The following is a 27463-nucleotide window of genomic DNA, read 5'->3' as shown; positions in this document are numbered from 1 at the left end:
TATTTTTCAATCTTCCTTCGCCGGTTCGTTATTATCTAAGAAAATAAATAAATGTGTCGCCTTCATTTAAATTACTTTTTTCCTAAACGTGAAATGTTGGCATATTGACCTGTTAAAATGTTCAAACTGGTTGATAAAAAAAAAAAAAAAAATCACGTAGTGTATGAAATAAAAAAAAACTATTAGAATTCTAGTGCTTTGTAAAATTTTTAAAAATAAGTGGAACAGATAGTTCCACTCCTATAATACACAAAGTTTGAAAGAAATCAGTCGAATAGTTTCTGAGTTATCAATTTTTTTTTAAAAAAAGTCATTCATTTAAAATTCGGATTTCTCAAGAACTGTTCGCAATAATGAATGGGTCACTCTCTCGATCCCTACCTGATCTAAAGTGATTGAGGTTGTTATTTATTATTGACAGGATAATGCTGACGTGGAATTCAAATTCGCTCGAACAAAACTGTGGGTTCATTTCTTCGATGATTCGACCCGCATTCCAAGTCCCTTCAACCTCTTTCCCACCCTCCACTCTTTCAATTCATGTCTGAAGTACTTTTGGGCTGCCACACATCAAATACCAGGAGCTGCGGCAAAGTGGTCATTCAGGGTGAGTACAGCTTCTCTTTCAATCCCTTTTTCTTTTTCTGTTATTAACACGTGAAACGTCAGTTTTCTTTTCACGTTACCCTGACAGTTAATACCGTAACTACCACTACAAATATTAAATACCAAATCACTTGTATATAAGACATTTCAACTTGAGGTACCTTTTAATAGATGAAGGTTGACAGGGTCAATAACTGCAAACCCCCTCACACTCGTAACTTTGGTTAGAATCTGAGTACAAACGCAGTATAATGTGTATAGTGTGTACTAACGGAGTAGTTAACTTTAACGTTTTTATTAATAATAATAATATTTCGCTTTTAGATCTTAGATATAGGTTATAACTGATAAAAGCGCAAGGAAAAAGAATCAAATGTGTTTAAGATTGCTTTTGTGTGATAATTCAAAATGACAATGAACCAAAATAAAAATAAAAAGTATTCCAAGATATGTCTTCGGATGTGAAATGAAATCTTAATGTTTTGAAGGATACGCTTAAAGTAGAAGTTCACACAACTTATACACTCGAAAAAATATTCTCTCTTTTTCGAAGAACTCGGGTTTTTAACTCGCACATTTTGAGGAGAAGATGGATAAAGCACAGTCGTTGAACAGCCGACCCCATTTGAGGGTTTAAGACTGCCTATGTATAACTCCGTCGCCTTGTCTTTAAGAACCCAACCTAGAAGACAAGGAAACTCCTGGATCAAATATTTGAAGAAATTTGCCTTTGTGGAGGACTTTTGAGAGAATAAACCCGCGTTTGCGTTATGTGGAGAGGAAAAACCATGAAAACCTCCCACGGTTAGTCTGTCAACAAGAGGACTCCAATCCATGATCCGTCTACCGCTGAGGATATTTTACGCCAGCACTGTGGTCGGTGCTAGCCGGGTGCTGAATTCCTATCGACCAGCCATCGCTGGGATTCGTACCCGGTTCACCTCATTGGAAGGCGAACGCCATGAGTCATCACGGCTCAACATGTATGCTGAACAAGAATTCCTTCCAAATACGTGCTAGGAAATTATTTACCGCCAGTTTTCAATGAAGGCGAAGTTGTGACAGATAAATCTAAAGATATCACCTCAAAAGTTAAGTTAAATTTGTTTAAAAATAGGACAAGTTTTTTGAAAATGTTTCAATTTGAAAGAATAATAACGCGATAAACATTTTGATAAGTCTGGGAATAATTTGTAAAATAGTTCCAATTTCAAATAAGTTTGCTGTTCTATTTAAAGTCTGCTGAAGATAGATTCCCCCCCCCCCCAAATATTTGTAAGTCGGAAATGAGTTGTTTGTATGATTTCATTTTTGATAATCAACAGTTTTATGCCTAGATTATTATAAGACGTACCGTTGTGTAGTGCTTATACGCAAAAGGTCCCCAGTTCGGTCCTGGGCCTGACGTGAAATTTCCTCATTAGTAGACGGAACCAACGAAATATTACACAAAGAACTGAGCAAAGGTGATAAGAGAGTTCGCCTTCCAATGAGGTTACGAATCCCAGCGGTGACTGGTAGATACGAATTCCGCTCCTGGCTCGCACCGACTACGGTGCTGACGGATCATGGGTTAGAGTCCCTTTGCCGTCAGGCTAACTGAAGGAAGTTCTCGTGGTCTTCCTCTCCATGTAACGCAAATGGGGGTTAATTCCATCAAAAAGTCCTCCACGAAAGCAAATTTTTACCAATACTTGGTATAGGAGTTCCCTTGTCTTCTGGATTGGGTTCAAATTGACTAGGCAACGGAGCTGAACATTAGAAGTCTTAAACCAAAAAATTGGGTCGGCTGTTCGAAGATGGTTATAATATATTATTTTACTCACTTTAATAAAATTGTGGAATTTGACCGATCTACAAAGTATTGAATTTTAAAAAACATAAAAATAAAAACTATGTCTGCCATTGAAAATAGAGACTTAAAAGGACACTATAAAATAGTTTTTAAGGATAAAAATTTACAAAAAAAAATCCCGTTAAGTGTTAGTTTTCCCCGTGAAGTATATATTTTCGTTCATTTTATCTATAAATCATTTTTGAAATTTCTTTGAAAGTTTTATATGAGCTTCACATAATAACTATATACTAGGAGGCTCCACCCCCTGCTCGCTAACGCTCGCCAACCTCCGAGAATTGCCCCGCAATCCTATGTGGTTCACGCCGTGAACCATGTCTCGCTGCGCTCGCTCGCCAATGAACACAATGTTCTAGCATAAAGACATAGCATATTATCATCAAAGACATAGTATTTTATCAAAGACATAGTATTGTACTTATGTAGAAGAATTCTATCAATGTTCTTATTGGCTTTTAAAAAAGTATAATAGCTATTTAGATTGTACATGGTGAAAAAATAAAAACATTAGCTAAATGAGAAACATATTAGCAAAATAAATTATCAAATATTGCTTCACTAATATTCCGCATTTTAAAGCGTGAAAATTCAATTTTATTATTTAAAAATATAAACTTTAAACCCTAACTTTTCCTTGTGAGATAATAACCCTCAAAAAGTCTTTCATTTTCAAGAACATAAAAATTTTTTTTATCGCCAAATGAAATATTTTTTGGTGATCAGCATTATTGAAATCAATTTCTATATTAATTAACGTTTGTGATAAAGTACATAACATTTTAGAACAAAATAAGGATGTTTTACATTCAATAAATTAAAATGCATGGCTGTTAGCATTACACGAGAAATACCACGTGGAGGTCGCCATGCTGCATTTCTAATCGGGGAGTTATGATTTTGGCAGTTCCCCTTGCCTACTGCCAATAGAAGTTTCAATTAATTTTTTTTCAAAAAGCATTTTTTTCTGCAAAGCTCTAAGAAATTAACACTAAGCATTTAGAATTTCTCTGAAAACACAATTATAGATTTGGCATTTTGGAGCAATTACTGAATGGCTGTCAAATGACTTAACTCTTGACAGGCCAACATAAAGTTGTCCATGACTAAAAACTTGTTTAGTCAATACTAAACTGATTTTCTCAAAAGTCTGGCCTTGTGACTTATTCATAGTTATGGAGAAGGCCAGCCTAAATTATTCCTAATTAAGTTTAAATTAAATATTATCATGTTTTTAGGGCATGAATCTGAACTGAACAACCTGATAATGCTAACTCTGGTTATTGTTTCCGTTTTTAAAAGCGCTATACGTTGAGCCAGTTTAAATTAAATATTATCATGTTTTTAAGGCATGAATCTGAATTGAACAACCTGATAATGCTCACTCGGGTTATTGTTTCCGTTTTTAAAAGCGCTATATGTTGAGCCACCTCATGTGACATTTGCCATGTGACATTTTTAGCAGCAATCATTGGTCTATTTTCTAACGTTGCCATTCGGGGAGTTGTAATGAGGCTTTTTTTTGGTGCCGTGTAAGAGAAATATCTATATAGATATTTCTATCAAGTATTATTTTGTTAAAATCACCATCGCGAAATTTTTTTGTTTTATTTTTCATTTTTTAAAACAATAACTGATATTTATGATGTTTCTTTTATGAGACTAGTAGAAAAAGTTAGAAAAGCATTCCATGTTCCATTGTTGCCACTCAAGGGTTAGTTTTTGTAACACTTTAGTTTCACGCATTTTTATGGTAGGTACTTTATTTACGTCGCACTAGAGCTGGGCTATCGGCAACGGTCTGAGAAACATGAGGATGATCCAAAGACATGATCCTCTACAGAGAGTCCCCTGATTTGATAACCCGATGACCTGGATACTAAGACGAGCACTTTACAGTAGAACAGTTTATCGAGGACCACGCACCCTCGGTCCCTACGCAGGCTGATGCTTGACTTCAGTGTTCTACTGGGAATCGTGTCTTTACTATCAGTCCACTGCGGGACAAGTATTTCTTATGAGTAAAATCTCTAAAGGCTAATAAACATATTTCGAGAGTATTCTTTGTTAAAGTAGTTCCCAAATTTTAAGCATTGAATAATTTATTTTGTATTTCCAGAGATGTTGTTACATTGAGTATAAGGACAGAGGAGCAGTAGATGAACAAGCTTACGGGGTGAGTTCAGCTCTCAAGCAATAACTGTTGCATAACTAAGAGAAATACACACTCTGAACATACCATCAATTGACCGTTTAAGAACTCTTTTGCATCGCTTATCATCTTATCGTTTTTGCACATTTGACTTCATGCCTTTTTCTAACAATTATATACTGTTAAGATTCTATTTTTTTTTTGTTTTGTTTCGAATAATACGTGTCGTCTGCCTATTTCTATCACAACGCGGTCATTTGGCCGGGAGGACAATTTATTGCTTCATATCGGATCAGAAATGACGCAACGTCTTGCATTCGATGAGTTGCAAAGATTGTTGCGTAGCTAATTCAATCAGAATAACTGTGAATTTCAAGAAAGTACCTAACATTTTAGATTGGTATTTTTGTGTCAGAAAAAGTGACTAATGTTTTTCTAAGTAACTTATTTCGGTAGCTTTACTTTATTTCTAACTACCTCTGGGTTAGTTTTTAGCCAGAAAAATGTCGAAACAATCAAGACGGCACAAGTTCTTAGAAGAAATAATATTAATTATAATTCTTATGTTTTCATATAATTCTTATATATTTTTATATATTCTTATGATTATAAGAATTATGGAAATAATAATTAGACAAAATATGTTTGCTGAAAATGTACAACATCTTGTATTTGTAAAAAATGCTTGTAGCAATGAACTAAAAATTCTTATTCCTTGTGTTTGTAATACATAAAAATTTAGTTTATGTTCCTCCATTAAATCATTTCATGCATTCAATCAAGAAACATAAAATCCAATCATTTGACCCGGTATGGTAGAAATGGCTATACATTAGGTGTTGGTATGTTTAGCGTTAAAAAGTTTGAATCGTATTGGTAATGATGAACAACAAAAGTAGAAAACCCTTATTTGTAAGTATTTTACTTTAAAACATGAGGCTCGAAGAAACAATTACTTTAGAGCTTTCAACGACACTTATTAAGAAAAATACAATTCTTTAATAATTTATCCAGCATCTTTTTTCAAATAAACGTGTTTTTATGGACAGAATACCAGATAGGATTGCAACAAAAATATCACGGAAACTCATTTCTAAAGTCACGTATGATTTTCGCGACGTGTAGGTCAAAGAAGATTACTATGTCCGTTGACGTCACATTTTGAAGTCGTGAGTAGAGTCTGGAACACTTTTCGCACGCATTAACCCTATCACGACAAGACCTTCATCAAAAGTGATCACTCTTTCGATACAACAGAAATATCAACTTTTTCAAACATTTTAATTTTTGGTGACATCATCGTCACTCCAATTATTATGTGATATCCTCGCTTATACGAACCGTTACGAACACCATTTTTGAAATTCTGGCGCAGCGTTATGGTCTTTTTTCACAACAGGACAACTCAATAATTTAACAAAAAATCAAGGAATTTTAATATCGCAGCCTATCTGTTACGGATGATTATGGATTCAATTTTAAATTCAACTATTCTGAGCCTGAGACGTCCCGAAATGAGAAAAAGAGTTAAAATTGACTACAGTTTGAGCTTTTTGTTTCAAAGTGCTCTTTTTTCAATGAACCCGTGTTTCTTTCTTTCTTTATATGATTTTCCACTATCGTAACTCTCCATTTACATTTTTATAGGTAGTAAAATTAAGTTTAAGACACAAACTATTATTCGCATTCTAAATAATGAATGACTTAATAATGGGTTGATAGACGAAACTCTTATGCTAAATATGATCTTTGAAGATTTTTTGTTTGCTCATTTTTGACAGGTCCTCATGTCCAGCATCGTCCAGAGATATTTCAGAACGAAAGAATTAGAAGAATGAATAATAGATTGTTCAAAGAGAGAGAAGCAAAATTCGAACTGTTTCAAACCGATTTTCGCAGTGATTTGTTTAATTCTATTTTCATTGTTGTATATCGACGAATCATTTGAAATTAAATTATTTGCCTTTGTTAAGAATAGGAATAAAAATTGACATCGATAAAAAGGGTGTCATTATGTGTTCAAAGTCATTCATGAAGGGAAATGTTCAGTTAAAAATACACTTTCATCCTTAACGTATTCTAATTCTTTCCATTTATAATCATGAATAATCAAGGTTTGTTCAACTCAATATTATTCAGTGAGAGTCCATATTTTGGTGACTGGTGAATTTCATTCACGGGTCAAATGCTTTCAAAATTATTCTGAAAATATTAATTTTGTGATAAATAGGATGGCTATATCGAAATATATTCCTAAAACTCCATGTTAGTAAGCTATTGAACAGTAAAACAAAGCAACATAACCAAAAGTAGACGGTCTTATGGAGAATGAGTTAAATAATCACTAACGTAAAATCAACCAAATTTGTTTTTTACTTTTATGTCTTTTAATCTTCACCCTCAAAAAGTTTTAGGGTGTTAGATAGAGTGTATATTTTTTTTCTTTTTTTTAAAAATGAGAATTAGTACAGTTCCTTTCCAAATGATGAGACGCACTATGAAGATTCCATGTAAAAATCTTAATTATCAGGTCTACAGCTTTATTGTTTATTATGTGACAGATGAAACCGGCTTGCACTTCTTTACGCTCGTGCATCAGTGGGTAAACATTGTCATGTTATACGTTAAAAATAAATGCAAATAGGAAGTGTATAAAAAATCTCATCCATAAACTTGTTTGTTTAAGTATTGCCTATAAAATCGTGCAAAACTTGCAATTATTAAAACACTACAGTGAATCTCATCATTGGGTCTAATTATTGTAATAAAATAATATAAAACTTGACAAAATAAACATTCTATATTTATATAATATATAGTCTCACTTATCTAATCGGGGATATATATATGGGTCATTCTCACGAAAACTGTCATTTTTCAGTTCATAAAATCCCAAAAAAGTAAAGTGAATAAAAAGCTCTGAAACTTTCTATATTAATAGAAATATGTAATGGCATTATAAAGAAAGTATATATCCCATAAATTATACTTAATATTTAAATTAATTAATTTTTTAAATAATTAATTTATAATTAATTAATTTACAATAATTAATTAATTAATTTAATAAATAAATTAATTAATTTAATAAATTAATTTATTAATTTTTCAATTTATTTTTCAAATTAATTAATATGTAAATTAATTATTTTCACTATTTAAAAAGTGAGGGAATGACATTTTATTTTAATACATGTTTTTATCTACCTAAAGTTTGAAAATGATAACATACTAAGTATATCTAGTATTTATTATAATTTAGTCTTATATATTAAATAGTATTTACAGGTTTGGGAAATAAAATTGGCTGGCACGATTGAACAAAAAAAAATTTAATAATATACTCATCTTAAATCATTTCCCTCACTTCAGCGTCATTCCCTCACTTTATACACTAGTGAGGGAATGACGAATTCAATAAAATTTGAAAATAACAGTTAGGCCTAATTTATTTCTGAAGTCAATCACATACAATTATATTCATACAAGAAAGCAACATATAATTATCCATTTTCTCGATGAAGTTGTATTTTATTTTACTCTAAAAAATGACACGAGGGAATGACAAATGTAAAAAATGTTACCTGGTTTGATTCATTCAAATTTATTCCACAGCAAAGCTTCTTTAAGTGGAAGATGGAAACATACTGCAATTTTGTTCTATGATGCCAGTTGTTAACTTCTGAAGCTTTTATTAAAATATTTTTATTCTAAGAAGATTGCAGGTGATAAAAACATTGTTGTGAGGGAATGACGCGAAACACCGGGGACAAAGTTTAAAATAGTGCTGTGTTAATATTTTTATCAGAAATTAAATTTAAAATAGATTTTCTGAATTCTATATTTAGGTATTCTAAAATAAAAAACACGAATTTGTAAAAAAAAAAAATTTGTTTCAGAAACAATTTTTTTCTTTTTTCAAATCAGCAGTGGGGACAAGTGAGGGAATGACATATTGGTATATTTTAATTACCTAAAATAAATAAAAAATAAAAATTGATAATTTTATTTTTATTCTTTCGTTAGCTTGCATTCTGAAGGACACTTTCCCTGAATTTTTTTTTTCGTAAGCTGTAAAACAAACATAAAATATACTGGGGACATGAAAATGACTGTTTTTGTGAGAATGACCCATATAATATATCGTCTAACTTATGCGAGTGATACAGGAACGTAAACAAGTGCAAGCAGGAGCAATCCCCTGATAATTAAGATTTTACATAGAATCTAATAATTTGACTAGGGACTGTAGACACTCTAAAAATTTGAAATTAGTTAAAAGGCAAATATTGAAAGTTGAAATTCAACTCGCATTAATGAAACTGATTATTATTATTTTTTGTTTTTAGAAAACTTTCTAGAAAAGAAAAGTCATACTTTTTGCTCGTCAAGGCTGTTCTTAAGAATGGACCCAGCGCGGGGCCAAAGTTCTTATAAATGCCCTCTTAAATTTATACCCTGACCAAAATATTAAAAAAAAAAGAAAGAAGGAGCTTTATTTCTCCACCGCCCTTACCATTTATTTTGAAGGGGGAAAAAATGCAAAAAAATAACATATTTTTTAATTAATAAATGCAAGGAACTAAAACAAAATATAATACAAAGGCTCTTCATAACAATCTGTCGAGATTTTGCCAACAACAGCCGCTGTTGTAAAATGCAAGGCTAATTAATAAAAAGTCACAAGAATTTTCTAAACAACCTGACACATTTTGAAATTATGACAGTGAGCTAATTATTTTACGCTCGTTAAATAATAACTTTAGGCAAATTAAAAAATATCTATCTCACTGTTCACTTAGCCAGATATATTGTCATAGAGTTTCTAACTAGCCCTAAGTAGTGAAAGCTTATTTAAAATAGCCTTATTAAAAGTGGATTGCCATAGACTTCATTAAATTAAGTCGGAGTCATTTTTTGTACACATTTTTCAGTTGGCTTAGAGGGACTATAAAGTCTAAAAATATAAGAAAGATAATTGGTTTGCAAAAGAATGGATAAAAGTAAAAATATTAAAAACTAACGGGCTGGCAAAAGCATAAATAAAATAAGCACATAAAAAGATAAATTTAAATAATAAAATCAGACGATAAAATTAGAACACCAGAAAGTTGTTGATTTTTTAGAATTAGTTTTGTGTGGAATATATCCCGTTACGGGCACTTAATCTAGTTGTTTTACAATATTTTATCTATCCCGCTACAGGTGAGTTTCCTTATATCCCGTTACGGGTTTTTCTTGCTGTTTTATGATCTTCTCACTATCCCGTTACGGGTAATTCATATTTTTTACTGTTTGTGTTGTTTGTAAATAAAAGTTTTTTATAAAAAAACTGAACAGTTCTTTAATATAGCTTGATACGCTACAGGACATTGATCGAAATAAGCCCAGAAATTATTAAGCTGATTATAAAATACACAAGACTATTTTTGACAATTGTGAGAGATAGTTGCTCAAATATCACTGCAAATTGTGAGAGATATTTACAAAGAATCGAATATTTCTATTAGATTACAACTTTTGTATTTTATCTTAATGTCGTCCGCCTGGACGACCTTGCGATTCCAAACAATTCTTATCGAAGCATTTGGAAACCCCCTTCTTATTTCAAGGTCTTCGCGCATGCGCCTGAGACAGTCTTGTTTAGGAGAAGAGCGACAGAAATACTTGTCGTCTGTCAATAAAGCGTGTTCCGTTCGAAAATGCCGCCGATCAAAAATCCTCCCGTGAAATTCACGCAAGTAATCAATTATTTTATTTCTATTTCGTGTTTATTTCTTCTAAATTGTGTTTACTTTGGTGTCAAATGTTAAACTGTATTTTATTTGATGGTATTTTCGTATTTTTCAGAACCGGCTTCCAATTTCTTTATAGAAGAAATATTTTTCCTCCCCTTTTTTTTCGACTAGCAATATTTTAAACACACGTTGCAAACAAACATCGGTTCGTGAAAAGATATTAATTTGCATATATTTTGTTTTCACAGTTATTGAAGATATTTAGATTTAGTTTTGTTTTCTAAAATCGCGAAGGAATAAAAATTATTTTCTTTTATTATGTAACACCTTTTTCAATATTTTTAACCCCCCCCCCCTTTGCCACTAAGTGTCACCTTTTACCATACTTCCTTGTCTAGCCCTATGCTAGCAGTTCCAAAACTTAGCACATGTTCCAGAATAGATTTCACGTTTTATTTGTAAACTTTGACCACGTTTTTTAATGACATGTGTACGAATAACAAAAATATATTTAGATGTTCTCATCTTGATAAAAAAAAAAAAAAAAAAAAAAAAAAAAAAAGATGGAAAAATATAAAAATAAATTATATAAAAACATTGTATTAATTTATTTTTATATTTTTCCATCTTATACTATTGCATAGGAAGCACATTAAAGAGTAGCCCTTCGGTTAAAATGAGAATTGAACTCAGAGGTCAGTTACATAAATATTTTCAACTGTTCAGTTGGAAATCTTATTCAATTCCTACTATTAGTTCATATCTTGTTCAAATTTTCAATAGTTAATAAAATGCTTTTTATTATAGTTTTATAAAATATTAATTCATACATTAAATGAAAATGAGCGAAGAACGGAATAGAATTTTCTGATGGGTTAAGCGTGAGTTATTGTTTTAAATTTTTCTATAAACGATTCAGTTTATCACATATTTTAAAAATAACATCAGTGATTTTTTTCTAACTTATAGCTCGAACGAAAAAAATTGTTTATTGCGCACAAAAATAGTTTGTTAAGTATTTAATTATTTTATGTTCGGTGTGTCAGATAAATTCAATAAAGAACGTTACGTGGTAGCACGTGTGGTCCACGTTACCCAATTTATACTTCTATAGTTGTCTGATACAACGTGCCTTTTTTTTTTCTTTTCAATTCCTTCTATTAGTTCACACTCTCCTTATATATATTTACATATCTTGTTCAAATTTTTAATCGTTATTCAAAGACTTTTTATAAATTGTAGTGAATGACACTTGATGTTAATACAGTTTTTTCAACTATTAATTCATTACATAAATTTCACTAATTAATATTAGTTTTATGTGGGTGAAATTTTTTAAATTATTTAATGAAAAGTAACTGAAACAAATTTATTCTTTGTAGGCCTAAATAGGAGTTGACTTTATTTTTTTTTTTTAACCTTACTTGTTTTTTTATTTTGATTTCTCAAAAATAATTTTTATTCGTGCCACTTATTTTATATTAGAGATTTAAAATGGCTTGCTTACACTACGAGAAAAATTGTAGCTTAAAATCCAAAACTGTTCAATCATTACAAAATAAGGCAATATATTATTTATTTTATTATTATTTTTGAAAAAAATGAATAGAGTTGTTTTTAGATAAACGAATTTTTAATTTTGTTCAAAAATTAAGTTTTAGAAGTTGACTTGAATGCATGACTGCTTAATTCATTTAAAAAAAGAACTAAATTTATGGAAGTCACTACAACAAATACTTATAATGTTGCTTACAAGACTGAAATAAACTCCTGCTGCAACGGAGTTTTATTCCTTAATCAACCTCAAATAAATAAAAATGGTTAAAGTAGTTTTAACTTTTAATGTTCTTATTATTCTTGTTCCATTCAAGGATATTATTCGAAAGGATAAATAGAGGAGGAAGCTATATTTAGAATAATTTTATGGGACTCCTTTTGTTTCTAGGCGTTTTCTAATGTTGAAACTATCAGATAACGAGGACAAACTCCGATACGAGAACAAAAAATTTTTGAAGAAATAAGTGACCTTATGATGACCTTAAAAATATCATTTTTTATACTACCTTATCTTCAATTAGTGATTTTTTTAGTTTTACTTACGGAAAAAAGTCTATTGTATCTATTTTAAAAGAATGAGTGCTGCCGTAAAAAAAGAAAAATAAATTGTTTTCCTTTTTCTGAAACTAAAATATCAAATTTTATACGGGTTTATAGATAAATGATAGGGATGGTTATGGAATAAAAAATTCTTGCATTTCTGAATTAGCTCGAAAATTATTTACGTTTAAATTCATAATAAAAAAGAACGGTTGCAGCTCGCAGCAAAAGCAACTTCAAAGTTTAAATTCGATGTTAATAGACATGACAATTAAAAAAAAAAGGTAATTTCGATTTGCTTGAAAATTCATCGCACTTTAAAATATTTTCAAAAATTCTTTCTAATCTTTTTCTTTTGTCGCAAAATAAGTAGGAAAATTTATTTACCTCTCAAAATTTTGAGTAATTGACTTGCTCATCTTTGTTGAAGAAAAAACAAGTAATATATAAAAAAAAATAATAAATTCTAAAGTCAATGAAAGAACATCGTATTCCTTAGGAGGTATAAATACCAATCTATGATTTTTTTCTTTTCTTCTGCCCATAAGAACTTCGAAAAAAAAATAGACGAATCTTTTCTCGTTCCAAATCCTTGCAGTTTTCTCATGAATTTAAATTAAGGAAACTTATATATTTTATATTATCTATGTTAAACATGTAAAAACTCGGTAATTACAACCTGTTGTTGTTGTTGTCGTGCCCATGGATAGTTTATATCTTCAAACCTGTAATTGCATTCTTTCAGGGTATCGTGGTAATTACTAAAATAATTTAACCAATCAATAATTCTCACATTAGACATCGATAACATTGTGCGTTTTTAAATTTCCAATACTAGAATTACTGAAACAAGACCAAGCTTAAATTAAAAAGTTCCCAACATGCAAAGTTTGTACGACGGCCCCTAAAGAACGATTTGAACCCTTACACTGTAAAAAAAATTTTTAGTGTATTTTTTCGCCAAAAATGGTGGCAACTACTTAATACACCCAAGTGGTGTGATAAAACACCATGCATAACATTTGGTTTTCGGTGCCGCGAAACACCAAGCATGCTTTCTTTTACACTCTTTGGTGTAAAGAAGCTGTCGCCATTTTGTTATTCAGTTGTAATAAAAAAAAAGGGGGGGGAGAACCTATTTTTCAAAATTCCGATCGTTTTTCTAATTTAACTATTGAGATCCTATATTCAGGATGGTGGGCTCATTCGCATATTTTGAATTTCAAGAATCCGTCGGGTAAAAGTACATTTATTCAGAGAAAGTATATTCTTTAATTATCAATCAGACGATAATTTAAGCATGTTGTTCTCGTGCGTGTTGTTCTTTCCATCCCTGAGCGTTAAGAGTGTACGTGTCAATCCAATTATTAGATTAAAAGTGATTCAGCTGTCGCTTCTATTTATTTTGCGAAATGATTGTTGAAAATCAATTTTCGGTTTCCTAAAGTGTCGGTCATAAAAAACCTTTCTTTCACACGTCAGAGTATCTCTCATAGGATGGGAATTCATTAAATTGCTTTAATTGATTTCCTACTTAGTTCGTGTCCTGGGCAGTCTCCATTCTGTCCTTACTTTTGTCGGTAAGTAGTGTTGCGTTTTTTCTTAAAAATATATATAGTATTTTAAAAAAAGAGTTTTTATGACCACACCTACTTAAATTTTCGGAACTAGTATTTGAAACATAAATGTCGAGGCAGCATTTTCTTCTTAAGAAGCAAATCAGAATTTCTCAAATTATCTGATTTCTGTTCTCCTTACGAGAGGAAAACGTCACTTTTAAAGGTATTTTCTTAAAAAAAAAAAAAAAATTAATACAAATAATAAATGAAAACGAAATAAACGTGTTTAATATTGCAGAATATCTTAGTTAATAAATGATAATGTGTTGAATGTATTAGCAGAGTGAGAAATGTGTTATAGTGAATAGTGATAGATGTTTTAGAATGAGTCTTTTGTATATTTTTCCAAATCCAGATTGATCCATTACTGACTAAAAGAATAACCGAACGATTACATCTGTTATGTATTTAATCAGACTATGCATTGCGCTGAAAAATAAATAAACGGAACGCCCTGAATAACTTCTGATCTAATGATCGGATCTTCAAATTCTAGGGGACTCAATCTTAATGGTTCGAGGGAAGACTTTAAATATGCTAATGATTTAGGGCAGATCCTATTTTAAGCTACGAAAACAGACACAAAAACGTACTTTTTCTAAAACCTTTAGTACCTTTTTCTTGACGGATTCGGATTTTCGACTCCCAAAATGAAGGGGTAGAAGGTTTTTTTTTTTTTTTTTTTTTTTTTGACGTGTAAATTCTATGCATTTTTTAAAAATTTTATTTCGCTGGAACTATTTGACCCATTTTGCTCAAATGTTGTATTTTCTAAATTTTTTCGACTTTTCCTAAATAAAAAAAAAAAAAAAAAATGACTGAAAGTTATTTTTTGCAGAAAATTAACTTTGCATATACACATTTTATACTTGTGCGCAAAAATTTTTCCTTTCGCAAAGAAATAAAATGATCATAATGGGGTTCTAACTTAGGACCTCTCTCTTTACCAAACTAGGGTAGGACCCTTTTCGCCTGTTGTCGCCCTCAATAATTGGATTAAGTAATTCCATCTAAATATGCAAAAGATTCCTTTTAAAACATCTCTAAGTGTACATTTTTAGTTCTGTCCGTTTTTTTTTTTTTTTTTTTTTTTTTTTTTTTTTCATTTTTCCGTTTGTACTTTTCTAGTTTTATCTTGTTTCTCGACCGAGATTATCTACTGGCTGTGTCATCACAGAAATATCCTCTTTTTAAAAAGCATTGTCTTATCTATCGATTCCCCTTATCTTCTTCTAAACAATTTGATTGTTTTCTTTTGTACATTGCCAGCCTGTAACACAGAGCCCCTGAAAAACGTACTCTTCGACGAAGTGGAATAAAATAATGTCCGGGAGAGATATGTATGAATTATTTGAAAATTATAAATATATCTCCTGCGCTGTGCGGTGGGTCATCATTTCAAATTGGCCCTATATTCTACTCCTTATTAAAGAAACATTTTCACTAGTTCGTTTGCATGCCTCTGTTAAGTTTTTTTTTCTTCTAAAAAAAGTAATAAAAGGATTTTAAATCAAAAATTATAATACGGAGATAGTTTACAATGACAGAGATGATTGTACTCCCGAAAAAATCCGGATTTCCGGTTTTTTCGTTAACCGCAATCCGAAAATCCGAGGAACAGAATGTTTAAGAAATCATCGATTCCATTTATGCATAAGAAATTTTTGTATATTTTATTTAAGAATATTAGAACTAAAATTTATGCTTCGCATCTTTTTCATTTGTAAATATTCAATGTCATTTATTTAAAATTTCATGTTGTGAAAATATTTAAATTTATAAAGACATAAATTTTTTTAAATGCCTCGTCATTTTTCATGTTAAACTTGGGGTCTTAAACTCCAATTTAAGTTTCGATGTAAAAAAGATGTGTTGCCATTTAGGAAAAGATAAAAATTGAATCCATTTCACTGTATGTTCTTTAAAGTTATGCTAGAATCACCCTGTTTATCAAGATTTCAAAGAACGTTTCCAATTTTTGCTTTAAAAGCATCACTATGGAGATTAAAAAAAGATTCAATTTAAAGTTGAATAAGAGGATAAGGTACGGACCATTTAACAAGGAGAGAACGTTTATGTTACAAAATCTATGATTGAACATTTCTTTATCCTGAGCGGTAAGAAAGGCTTCCTGTAAGGTTTGCCACATCTAGATGGCGCCACGAGCGAGCTCAAAAACAAAACAATTGAAGAAGACTGGCATGAAAAGAGAAAAATTTTAATTTAAAACACAGGTAACCATATAATTGACAGGGAAAAAATTATTTTGATATGTATGTAGTAGGGAGAGTATGTATTGTTTAAAAAAAACCATTCAACCATTTTGTATACATGTTTTGTATATGTACTTTTTGTTTTATGGAATTTAAATTTTTTTTTTTTTTAATTTATATGAAAATTTTTTTAAATGTTTTTTAAAAATAATTTTATTTTTATAATTTTTCTTCTACTCTTTTAAATTATCTTTATTATTTTCCATGTTTTCTCACTATTTAAACTATTTAATTATTATTATCTCACTATTGATGCAGGTGTACCGAGCAAAAGTAAACATCAAAATAGTAAAAAAAAAAAAAAAAAAGGTGTAATTTATAAAATATTGTCACATTCTGTTGAAATTTTGAATTTTGTAAAAAAAAAAAAAAAAAAAACAATAAAATTTTAAAATTTAATGAATCCAAAAATAATTTAAATTTTTTTGTAGAAACTAAAAAAAAAAATTTTCGTTTAATATCCAGTCATCCAGTTCGTGGAAGAAAAAATAATCACAAAAGAAAAAGAAGAAGAAAAAAGAAAAAAAAGTAATAACCGCATTAAAATTTTTTTGTTATCTGAATGTTGTTAAATACTTCTCTAGAAATGTTTCATTTCACGGCTTTTCAGTTATGACATCGAAATTCGCATCGCTGGGCGGATCATATTCCGTAACCTTTTTTTCTTTCTTTGAAAGATGTCTATAATATGTTTTGTTTTAGATCTTCATCAACAACGAATGGCATAATTCGGCGAGTGGAAAAACCTTCCCCACCTTCAATCCTGCAACGGGAGACAAGATCTGTGATGTTCAGGAAGCAGATAAAGTAAGTCTTCAATTCTTTTATTTCAGAGGTATCCGCCTATTGACGTGACAACAAAATTATTTTGCATAACGCGTGCATTTCATGAGGGGAATTCTCATCATTTGAAGTGAACTGAAATAATTATAAATTATTGTCAGATTCTCAACCACTTAACTCAGCAAATGACTTATTTTTCTATGACAGTCAGAAGAGAAAATCTCGAGAAATTTAGAAACAAGGAGTAGACGGAATTAAATAAACTGAAATTTCAACAGTTTTGCTTCCAAAGCAATGGGAATTCTTTTTCTTATTCAAAAATAAATAAAACCTAAAAATCGCATCAAAATATGATATTTCATGTGCATTAAAGTCACAATTTCACTACACATCTATGCTGCATATATCGTAGGTTTATTTTACTAATTACTGCAGTCTGTATATGTTTTTGATATGTGCAAGAAAGTTTTTCTTTTTCTCAAAGATTTTCCTTGTTGACGATATTCTTAATTTCTGTTAACTGACAACGTCATCTATCAGTTTGATTTAAAGCTTTATTTAATCAATTTGATTTCTTTGGGAGCATATACTGTTGAAATTTCCGTTCTTTTGGATCAAGTGGTTCTTTTGTTACACAGTTTTAATTTTACAACTTAAAGAAAAATAAAATTAAATGAATAAGAAAATTTATCTTGTACTTTAATATTGTTTTCTCAGGAATAAGTTTTGGTCCGACATACGATTTGGTTTAGAAAGATTCTTAATAGATTTTAACAAGAAACGGACCTAAATGGGCTACGATTTGTTCTGTGACAGTAACATAATTTCTTTCTCTCAATCTAATCATCTGTATTTCAGGCCGATGTGGACAAGGCTGTGGATGCAGGTAGAAAGGCTTTCAAACTGGGTTCTACTTGGAGAACAATGGATGCATCGAATCGGGGCAGACTCCTTCTCAAATTGGCCAACTTGATCCAGAGAGATTTCGACTACATCACCGTAAACTACTCCCTTTTCTTATGAAACTACCTTTTTTCTTCAATTCCATTTACCTGTCATTCCATTACGATTTCATTTGTACTCTTTCAATGTTATTTTAGAATTACATTTAGAACAAATAATTCATGAAAATTAGAAACTAAAGAAGAAGAAAAATTAGAAAATAAAGAAGAATAAAGCGTAGTAAAAAAAAAAGAAAATTAAAAATAAAGACACTTTACCCTGATAAGTTTTTTAAAAAAATAATAAAGAAATTAAAAACGAATTCATGAGCAACCGTTGATGAAACGGGTCTTTTTCCTTCGTTGAAGGAACCTTGAAACTAAAATATGCCTCTCATATATCATGTTATCCGCATACATTAATAAACCTAATTAAAGCAAAAATAGTATCGTTTGTTGGATGCTTTTTACTATTTATTTCTGCCCGATTTATTGCTTAACTGTGTTGTTGTTAAGGTGGGAAAAGAAATTAAATCGGTTTCTGATACTCTACGCATTTGTATTTCAGATAATAGAGATGATATTTTTTTTTTCTCCTTGCCATCACGCTAATCGTGGGAGGTTTTCGTGGTTTTCCTCTCCATGTAACACAAATGAGAATTAGTTCCATCTAAACGTCCTCTACGAAGGCAAATTTCTTCCAATACTTAATGCAGGAGTTCCCTTGTCTTCTGGATTGAGTTCAAAATGACACAGCTACGAAGTTGAACATGGGTAGTCGTCAACTCAAAATTGGGTCGAATTCTCAGTTTTGAATCAACGGATATCAACATTGTGTGAAAGTCTGTGCGTGTTTTAAATCGCAGTCAATCCTTTTAACATTATAGATCATAGGTTCTCAACCTTTTTAACGTTGCTGCCCCCTTAAGGAGCAAAAAATATTTCAACGCCCCCCTTTATTAAAATCCTGTTATTTTGAGCATGGGGACGGAGGGATGTGTGCTGAATTATAAGAGGCAAATTTTTTAGGCAATTTTCTTACGCTTTGAATTTGTTTGGTTTTTTAAAAAAGAATAAATTAACTCGATAATTTTCTCACGGCAGGTAATCGCCGTCTATTTGTTATGATCAAAATAAATACGTTTAATGAAAAAAAAAATACAACTAAGAAACCTATGCTTAAAAAGAATAATTTATTCTAAATTAGATAATTAAAATAACACCCAAAATAATTTTGTTACACTAAAAAGAAGTATCAACGAAACATTCAAGTAACTATGTTAGTGGGATGATGGTACTTAATGGTTCAGAACCAATTCCTTAACGCTCGGTTCAATACTTTTAGTGAGATGACGATGCAAATACCCACGTTTGCACAATTTCCAGTCGATTTCTTCTTTTTGTGACAAGATCCGTAACAGCACTGAATCCACATTCGACAAGTTAGGAGGCAGGGAAGGTAATTAAAAAAATTTTAACGATAGTCTACAGTCCAAGATAGAGACGACTGTTACCTTTAACACTAGATTGCCCATGGAAGTCATTTTGACTGCTTTTTAATTTCAGTTAGAAAAACAATGATAACACAATTTCTTAGAATTTTGCGACTTTTTGTACAACATATAATTTTTTTATTGTTAATATTTACTAATAACTTGTTATATAACTGAAAATAATTAATAACAAAAATATTAAATTTTATTTTAAGCAAATTTCTTTATACATTTGTTATGCTTTCTTTATTCATTAGTTAATCTATGCAGTCATTTTGACTGCTTTTGAGCAATATAGGTATTTTAGTCTTTTTTGTGTTAAGTAAAAATTCTGTGAGACGATCACCATTTCAAAGTTTCATTAGTTAAAAGTTCGACCGATTCCTCGTAAATCTGAACCTCTGCTGTTTCAATATTTACAAAAGGGTTCATAAACCCATTGGAGGACTTCGAGGGAACAAAACATCTTTAAAATGGTCAGAAAAGTCCATGTGCAAAGAGTCAAGGTGTTGATAATATTCTTGTGCATGTGCATTATCAGAGAGAATTTTGCCTGCATGGCTGAACTCATTCCAACCAAAATTCTGCTAAAACAAAATCAGTTTTTTTTAGAAAAGCGAAAATATCTTATTTTGTAGGGATCGAATTGAGCTCGTCGCCTTGAAGTTGTAAATTAATGCCATTAAATTTTGCAGATAAATCAGGCAAAGTCTTTCTTAAATTCTAGCAATCTGTCTCTTAGAGCTACATTTCTGTTTTCGAGGAACTCAAGCACAGAGTCGAAAAGATTCCAATACCTATTGAGACAGAAGCTTTTGGAAAGTCAGTGAATCTCGGTGTATATTGCAAGCGATTGAATTCTTCATCGTTTTTCTTACACAGTTGTCTAAATAATCGATCTTAGAAAGCATTACTGTGAATTTTGTTCACAGCAGATACGGAATATTGCAATGATTGATGCAAACGGTCGCTGAGATTTTTTTCTTACTAAATACTGTCTGTGAATCACGCAGTGAACAGCTAAAATATCTGGTACCTCCCTTTCCAAAAGGGCGATAAACTCAGGATGTCGACCCACCATTGCAGGAGCCTATCAGTGGCAATGGACATAATATTCGCAAGAGGAATATTTTTCTCCTTAAAATAATCTTTGACAGTACTAAAAATAGATTTACCTTTGATATCTACAATCAAGCTTCCTGCAAAAAGCATATCTTGAATAATTTTCCCTTCCTTTACAAACCGGACCTATGCCTACAGTAAAGCCTGCATTACCTGCCAAGGTAGATTCATCAACTTGAAGGGAAAATTCGTTGGACATCAAAAGTTTGCATAAAGAAATTTCAACGTATCTAGTCTATTTCAATTCATCTATATATAGTTTTTTGCAAATGCTCTTGCTAACGGTAAGATTTCCTTACCTCATTAGATAAAACTTTATTACAAAGTAAACACATAGGTAATTGAGAGTTCAACAGTAATTGAACAAATCCCAATTTCAAGTACGTGACACTGTATTGATGACACTTCTTTTTGTCAACCGACATTGTTGGTGTCAGCAAAATACAAACGATGAAAGAAAATAAACTATTTCTCAAAATTAATAAATAATTTATGATACTATAAAGAACTAATTCGCGTACGTACCTGGCCAAATAAACTATGAGATCTAATCGAAACTGGGGAAAAAAAACCGCAAGAAAGCTAACGAAAACCATTATAAGAAACACGGGTTCAATCAAACATTCATACTGAAAGCGCATGTACTGCAATTTCCACCAAATGGCTTGAATGAGTCAGAGGCAAAAACTACTGGCTCATGCGCTGAGCTGTGTTGGTTCGGATCGAAGAATAGGTATCGTATAAGTTCGTTTCATTGCTGTTTCAAATAGTGTATAGAATAATCTTTATTTATTATATTACTTTAATCTTTTTTTCTTTATTATAAATTTTTTTTATTAAATTAATCTTAATTTAATAATTTTATTTGTAAGTTTTAAAATTAAATTTGAATGACAAAACATGCTCAACGCCCCCCTACCGCCCAAAACATACCCAACGCCCCCCTACTGCCCAAAACAAGTTCACCGCCCCCAGGGGGACGGTATCGCCCCCGTTGAGAACCAATGTTATAGATGTATTGGTACTTTTGGAAGCGCAGAAACATTCATTCATATTAAATAACACAGTGTCAAACATTCTTGTACTAAAATGTGTCATAACAAATGAATGGATTGCTTGATGACAGCATTTTTAAAATATTTCGATTTCAGTTCGCTTAAATTTTTTTCTTCAGTCATTGTTTATCATACACTACATTAGGGCCAATGAGTATTGATTAAGAAAATACTTAAAATTCGTAAAGAAAATTTCCTTAGCCATCTGAAAAATTGCTTTTTCGGTCGTATTTTGGTAAGACTCAATAGGTGGTCAGTCACAGAGAGCGACCACACGATCGAAGGGTTAAATAACACTAGTATAATGATATAAATCTTAGATCCATACTATTTCTTGAACATCATTCAAATTTGAATAGTTACGCATAAAAGATTTCATAGAATGTAGCGAAAAGGAAACCGTAACAATTTATTGATAGGTAAAATAAAAACATTTTACTTTTCAAACAAATAAGCCGTATGCAATATGTCATGCATCATTTCCTATGTATAATGAATACAAATTGTAAAAAAAAGTATGCTTCTATCATGACCACTATACTACTTTTTTTTTCTATTTTTGAATCCTTTACGTTCCATCTTTGACTGTTTGTTTTATATCTATTGCTTTAAAAAAATTGTAAAATGAATGACTCCTCCCTTAGAGTTTAGAAGTTCTAGACAATGGAAAACCCTATGTAGAAGCTGAATTCGATATCCAAGCTGCCATCGCAACCCTAGAATATTATGCTGGTTACTCAGATAAGTTTCATGGAAAGACCATACCTGCAGGTAACATCATCCTTTCTCTCATGAAGGCAATATAATGATAAACCACTCTCACTTTCTCAAAAAAAAAAAAAAAAAAAAAAACGATTTTGGTGTACGCAATAAAGATGTTATCGAATTCTAATTATTTTCCATATCTCCCACAGATCCACGGGTGAAATTCATTTATTTTCTTGCGCTCCGCCGGTGGAGAGCCGGCGGTTGTGAGTTCGATCCCGATAGCCGTTTAAATAACCGGCTCGTATCAACACCTCCTAGAAAAGAGTAGGCCTCTGCACGGGTTACCATAAATATCCTTTAGTAGTCCAAATGTAATGACATATTTCGTATTTTCAAACACTGCGCAGCTTAGTACCCCGAACGTAATGACATCTTTCTTATTTTTCATCAACTGCGCAGTTAACTTCGTCACATCGGACTACTAAATTGATCCGTGCTGAGGCCTTCCTTATTCTAGGAGGTGTTGCTCGTATACGCGGCAAAGTGACTGTTAGATCTGATATACCTCTCGCTGGTTGTGGTTTGGACGGAGGAATACCAGTTCAGATGCATACCACTCCACTTCGTCTGACCCGGGTCAAAGAAAGGTGACATTTCTGCCATAGCTGACTAGGCGCTTTTTCAGGGTTGGGTGTTAGGCAGACGTCTTTAGTGTCCGTTCTTGTTGAAATAGGACACATTAAAAAAATGATTCTTTCACTTGATTCTTTTCTTTATTTTATAACCGTAGCTGAACAGCCGACCCAATTTGGGGACGATCCACTCAGAAAGCCTTGTCATTTTCAACCCAATCCAAAACCAGAAGATTAGGGTGTTTTCCCATGAGCTCTTATGTATTCGGAAGAGGAACCCATTTGTTTGATGTGTGCATATCATATGTATGTAAAAAAAGTGTGGCTTATCATTATGGGGTTTCTTTAATCGGAATCTGCTTTTAAATGACATTTTTTTTTTATTCAATGATGTTCATGAATAGTTTAAAATGTAACATAATTCTATCGATAATCTTGTCAAACCTTCTTCCAAAAAATCTTGTAACCTTCATCCTGTTTCACGGTTTTGTAATACTAATATTTCCATTACAGACGGCGACATCCTTTCCTTCACCCGACTTGAGCCTAAAGGTGTCTGCGGTCAAATTATTCCTGTAAGTACAATTCATTCTTTTTTAGTCATGTAATATTCTTTAAAGAGCCGCGATGGCTCAGGGGATGGAGCATCCGCCAGTCCAAGGAGGTGAACCGGGTTCGAATCCCAGCCGTGGCTGGTCGATTAGAATTCCGCTCCCAGCTCGCGCCGATCACAATGCTGGCGGATCATGGGTTAGAGTTCCCTTTGCCGACAGGCTAACCGCGAGAGGTTCTCTTGATCTTCCTCTCCATGCAGGGGTCTGTCCAGACATTTTGTGAAAGGTCCGTTTTTCGAGAAATTGTGAAAAAATTACTCACATTCTTTCAACCAGGGTCCGCTTTTATGAATTTGTGCAAATAGGGTTCGTTATTGCAAAAAAAAACTTTTTCAAGGAGTTTTTAAATTGTAAAGACATACAAGATTATGCTCAACACTGTAAAATTATAATTAAAAAAATTAAATTTTAAAAAGTAAACAACAATTGCTGCTTTTAAATTAGAGATGCAACATACAAATATTTGGTATTTAGCCTATACTGCTGAACGCAGAATATGAATTTCGGACGAATAATGGAAGAATCGTTTGCCGAAGACAAAACTTAATTCGTTTACATCCATCTTTCTTGTTTTCTGCCCTGGAAAGGGTTTATTCGATTAACGAAACAATAATGAAGATGAACAAATTTGTGAAGGGTCCGAATAAAAGAAAAATCATTTTGTGAAGGGTCCGTTTTTAAGTTGAAATATTTTGTGAAGGGTCCGTTTTTATGAAAAGATATTTTGTGAAGGGTCCGTTAACGGACCCAAATTTCTTCTAAACAGACCCCTGCCATGTAACCCAAATATGGGTTAATTCCATCAGAAAGTCCTCCTCGAAGGCAAAATGTCTCCCAATACTTGATCCGGAAGTTCCCTTGTCTTCTGGATTGGGTTCAAAGTGACACGGCTACGGAGTTGAACACGAGTAGTCGTAAACCCGAAAAATAGTGAGACTGCTAAGCGACGGTTATAAAAATATAAAATGAAGTCCTATTCTTTAAAAAATGATATATACTGCACATCAACCTGAATAGTTTTGTTTTTGATGAACAGTCTTATTGGTTCAAAGGGGGGTGGCCTGAAGTATACCAACCATTGAGTTACGGAATTGGACAAAAAAAAGAAATGTAATTTCTCTCTATAAAAACTACGTTCTTTTACGAGGGATATATATATATATATAATTAAGGAAATTAATAAGTTTTATTTACTGCTCATAAGCTACAAGTATATAGAGCTCATATAATAAGTTAAAAATGTACAATTTTAGGTTATTTCTTGCTTTACATTTCATGTTAAAGTTCCTTTTTTTATCTAATCTTTTTGCATCAGAAAAATTGACTAACTCAGATTTTTTTTTATTATAAGAGATGTCATTTTAACTAATAGAGCGACAAAATATGCAATAAGTAAAAATAACAATAGGCGGCATCGTGAAAATTTAGGTTTTTTTCTTCTTTTTTTTTTTCTTTACATCTCTCAATGAACTTTTAACTTGCCATTACTTTTAAAACTTATAAGGGTTTTTCTCCAAAATGTGAAAGAGATAAAATTATGCGCTTTTTAATTTAATGCTGTACAATTGTCTATTTTAAATTTTTTTTTCAATTACCTAATTTTTCAACAAAGTTTATTTTTAAAAAATTAAAACCTAACAATTACAACAACTTCATTTTTTAACAGACAGTCCAATTAAATTATGTATTTTTTAAAATCTACTTAATAACAATTTACATTATTGTGTTAGCTAATGCAAGCAGATTTAAAGATGCTGAAAAACTGTCATGACATAACATTATTAAAAGAAAGATATTTATCAACATTATCAGGGGTTTGTTTATAAAAAATTTGACATTATCAGGGGTTTGTTTAGAAGAAATTTGGGTCCGTTAACGGACCCTTCACAAAATATCTTTTCATAAAAACGGACCCTTCACAAAATATTTTAACTTAAAAACGGACACTTCACAAAATGATTTTTCGTTTAATCGGACCCTTCACAAATTTGTTTATCTTCATTATTATTTTGTTAATCGAATAAACCCTTTCCAGGGCAGAAAACAAGAAAGATGGATGTAAACGAATTAAGTTTTGTCTTCGGCAAACGATTCTTCCATTATTCGTCCGAAATAAATATTCTGCGTTCAGCAGTATAGGCTAAATACCAAATATTTGTATGTTGCATCTCTAATTTAAAAGCAGCAATTGTTGTTTACTTTTAAAAATTTAATTTTTTTAATTATAATTTTACAGTGCTGAGCATAATCTTGTATGTCTTTACATTTTAAAACCTTCTTGAAAAAGTTTTTTTTGCAATAACGGACCCTGTTTGCAGAAATTCATAAAAGCGGACCCTGGTTGAAAGAATGTGAGTAATTTTTTCACAATTTCACGAAAAACGGACCTTTCACAAAATGTCTGGACAGACCCCTGATTATGAAAACAGGCAAATGTATATTATCTTACTATCTTCCTATAAATGCTGATTTCAGAATTGTATGATTTGTTAGAAAATATCTAAAATGCCGTGCGCTATCTTTCCCAAATTCTGATTGGGCGACTGCCTTTTTTAAAAAAAACATGTTTCGAAAGATACTACCAAGCTGAGTAAATACTTAATATCATTTTGTTTGCGAAAAGAATATAAAGAGTTTAAAAAACATATTTGGGCCGGATAGCCTGGTTGGCAGGGCGCTGGACTCACGTTCGTGGGAATGAGAGTTCAAATCCAGCCGGCTGAATACACCCCTTGTCGTAAAGGGTGACTGGTGCACGTTAAATTTGTCGGTAACAAAGTCCTTCATGTTTCTATAACAAATTATACCTCTGGTGGGAACTGAATTGCAGGTAGGTCGTTCGATATTCGGGTCAAAGTTACGATGTGGGGATGAATGGGTCCACCCTATAAAAGGGTGTGACGTATAGGTGTGGCAGAAGTTGAGTTCTTGGCCATAGGTGGCGCCACTTTAAAACAAGAACAATCGCATCCCCTTCTGCCTTAATGACCGAAGAATACAGCAACAACAGGAAAAAGCATATAAAGAATTTTCCCTCTCAACCCTTTCGACGGCTCTATTCTGCCATCTGTCTTGCGACTCGCGCAATTTTCAACTCACACAATTTTTAACTCACACGTATTTTCCCGAGTACGGCAACCTACATTCCCTCCTATATTGCAAAATTGAATTGGATTAATTCTTATACTTCGAAGATTGCGTCATCGTATTTTAAATTCCGGTTCATTTATAGATGTTCAGAATCTTTCAGTTTTGAGAGAAAAAATGAGCAGTGAAAAGATATTGGCTTATCAAATATCTCATTGTTGTGGGTACGTTTCATTCCCTGCCCTATTTAAAACACATTCTGGAGGCATCTTTAATTTTTTATGACGAATATAATTTTTAGTTAATGGCTACCCGCGGGTCAAGTAGATGAATAGCTAAATAATGACTCGAAATGTTTCTAGTGGAATTATCCAATGGTCATGTTGAGCTGGAAGATAGGTCCGGCCTTAGCCACTGGCAACGTGGTCATCCTGAAACCAGCTGAACAGACTCCACTGACAGCCCTCTACTGTGCCAGTCTCATCAAGGAAGCTGGCTTCCCACCCGGTGTGGTCAACATTCTTCCCGGTTATGGTCCGACTGCGGGGGCTGCCATCGCTTCACACCCGAGAGTGGACAAAGTGGCCTTCACAGGATCGACGGAGGTATTCTTTTTCTTTCAATTGATTGTTCTCTCTTTGGAATGTTAGGTGCGCATTTCTTTCTTTCACTGACGAGCGCGCATAGGGGG

The 27463-nt window shown here is 32.0% G+C and overlaps 2 protein-coding genes across 3 annotated transcripts in view; both read left to right on the top strand.

The window, feature by feature from the left end:
* The window catches only part of LOC107454362 (short transient receptor potential channel 3), a 29962-nt gene extending 23358 nt beyond the window's left edge, over window positions 1-6604 (top strand). Inside the window, exons 11-13 of the mRNA XM_043054344.3 lie at window positions 422-607; window positions 4578-4634; window positions 6392-6604. Coding sequence (XP_042910278.1) covers window positions 422-607; window positions 4578-4634; window positions 6392-6448 — 300 coding nt within the window. The 3' untranslated portion in view covers window positions 6449-6604. The remainder of the gene's footprint in view (window positions 1-421; window positions 608-4577; window positions 4635-6391) is intronic.
* A 3682-nt stretch (window positions 6605-10286) lies between these two features.
* The window catches only part of LOC107454366 (aldehyde dehydrogenase, mitochondrial), a 28315-nt gene continuing 11138 nt past the window's right edge, over window positions 10287-27463 (top strand). The window contains exons 1-6 of one of the 2 annotated variants that reach the window (XM_043054341.3): window positions 10287-10351; window positions 17040-17144; window positions 17979-18119; window positions 22376-22502; window positions 23585-23646; window positions 27135-27377. In XM_043054341.3, coding sequence (XP_042910275.2) covers window positions 10313-10351; window positions 17040-17144; window positions 17979-18119; window positions 22376-22502; window positions 23585-23646; window positions 27135-27377 — 717 coding nt within the window. In that variant the 5' untranslated portion in view covers window positions 10287-10312. Of the gene's footprint in view, window positions 14026-17039; window positions 17145-17978; window positions 18120-22375; window positions 22503-23584; window positions 23647-27134; window positions 27378-27463 lie in introns of both variants that reach the window. The other variant, XM_071184851.2, reaches the window with a different exon arrangement.

This window comes from Parasteatoda tepidariorum, chromosome 5 (assembly GCF_982258835.1).
Source record: "Parasteatoda tepidariorum strain Cologne lab strain chromosome 5, Ptep-v5.0, whole genome shotgun sequence".
In the NCBI taxonomy this organism is placed as follows: domain Eukaryota; kingdom Metazoa; phylum Arthropoda; class Arachnida; order Araneae; family Theridiidae; genus Parasteatoda; species Parasteatoda tepidariorum.
The sequence above is the reverse complement of the archived record's forward strand: the minus strand, read 5'-3'. Positions and strand labels throughout refer to the sequence as shown.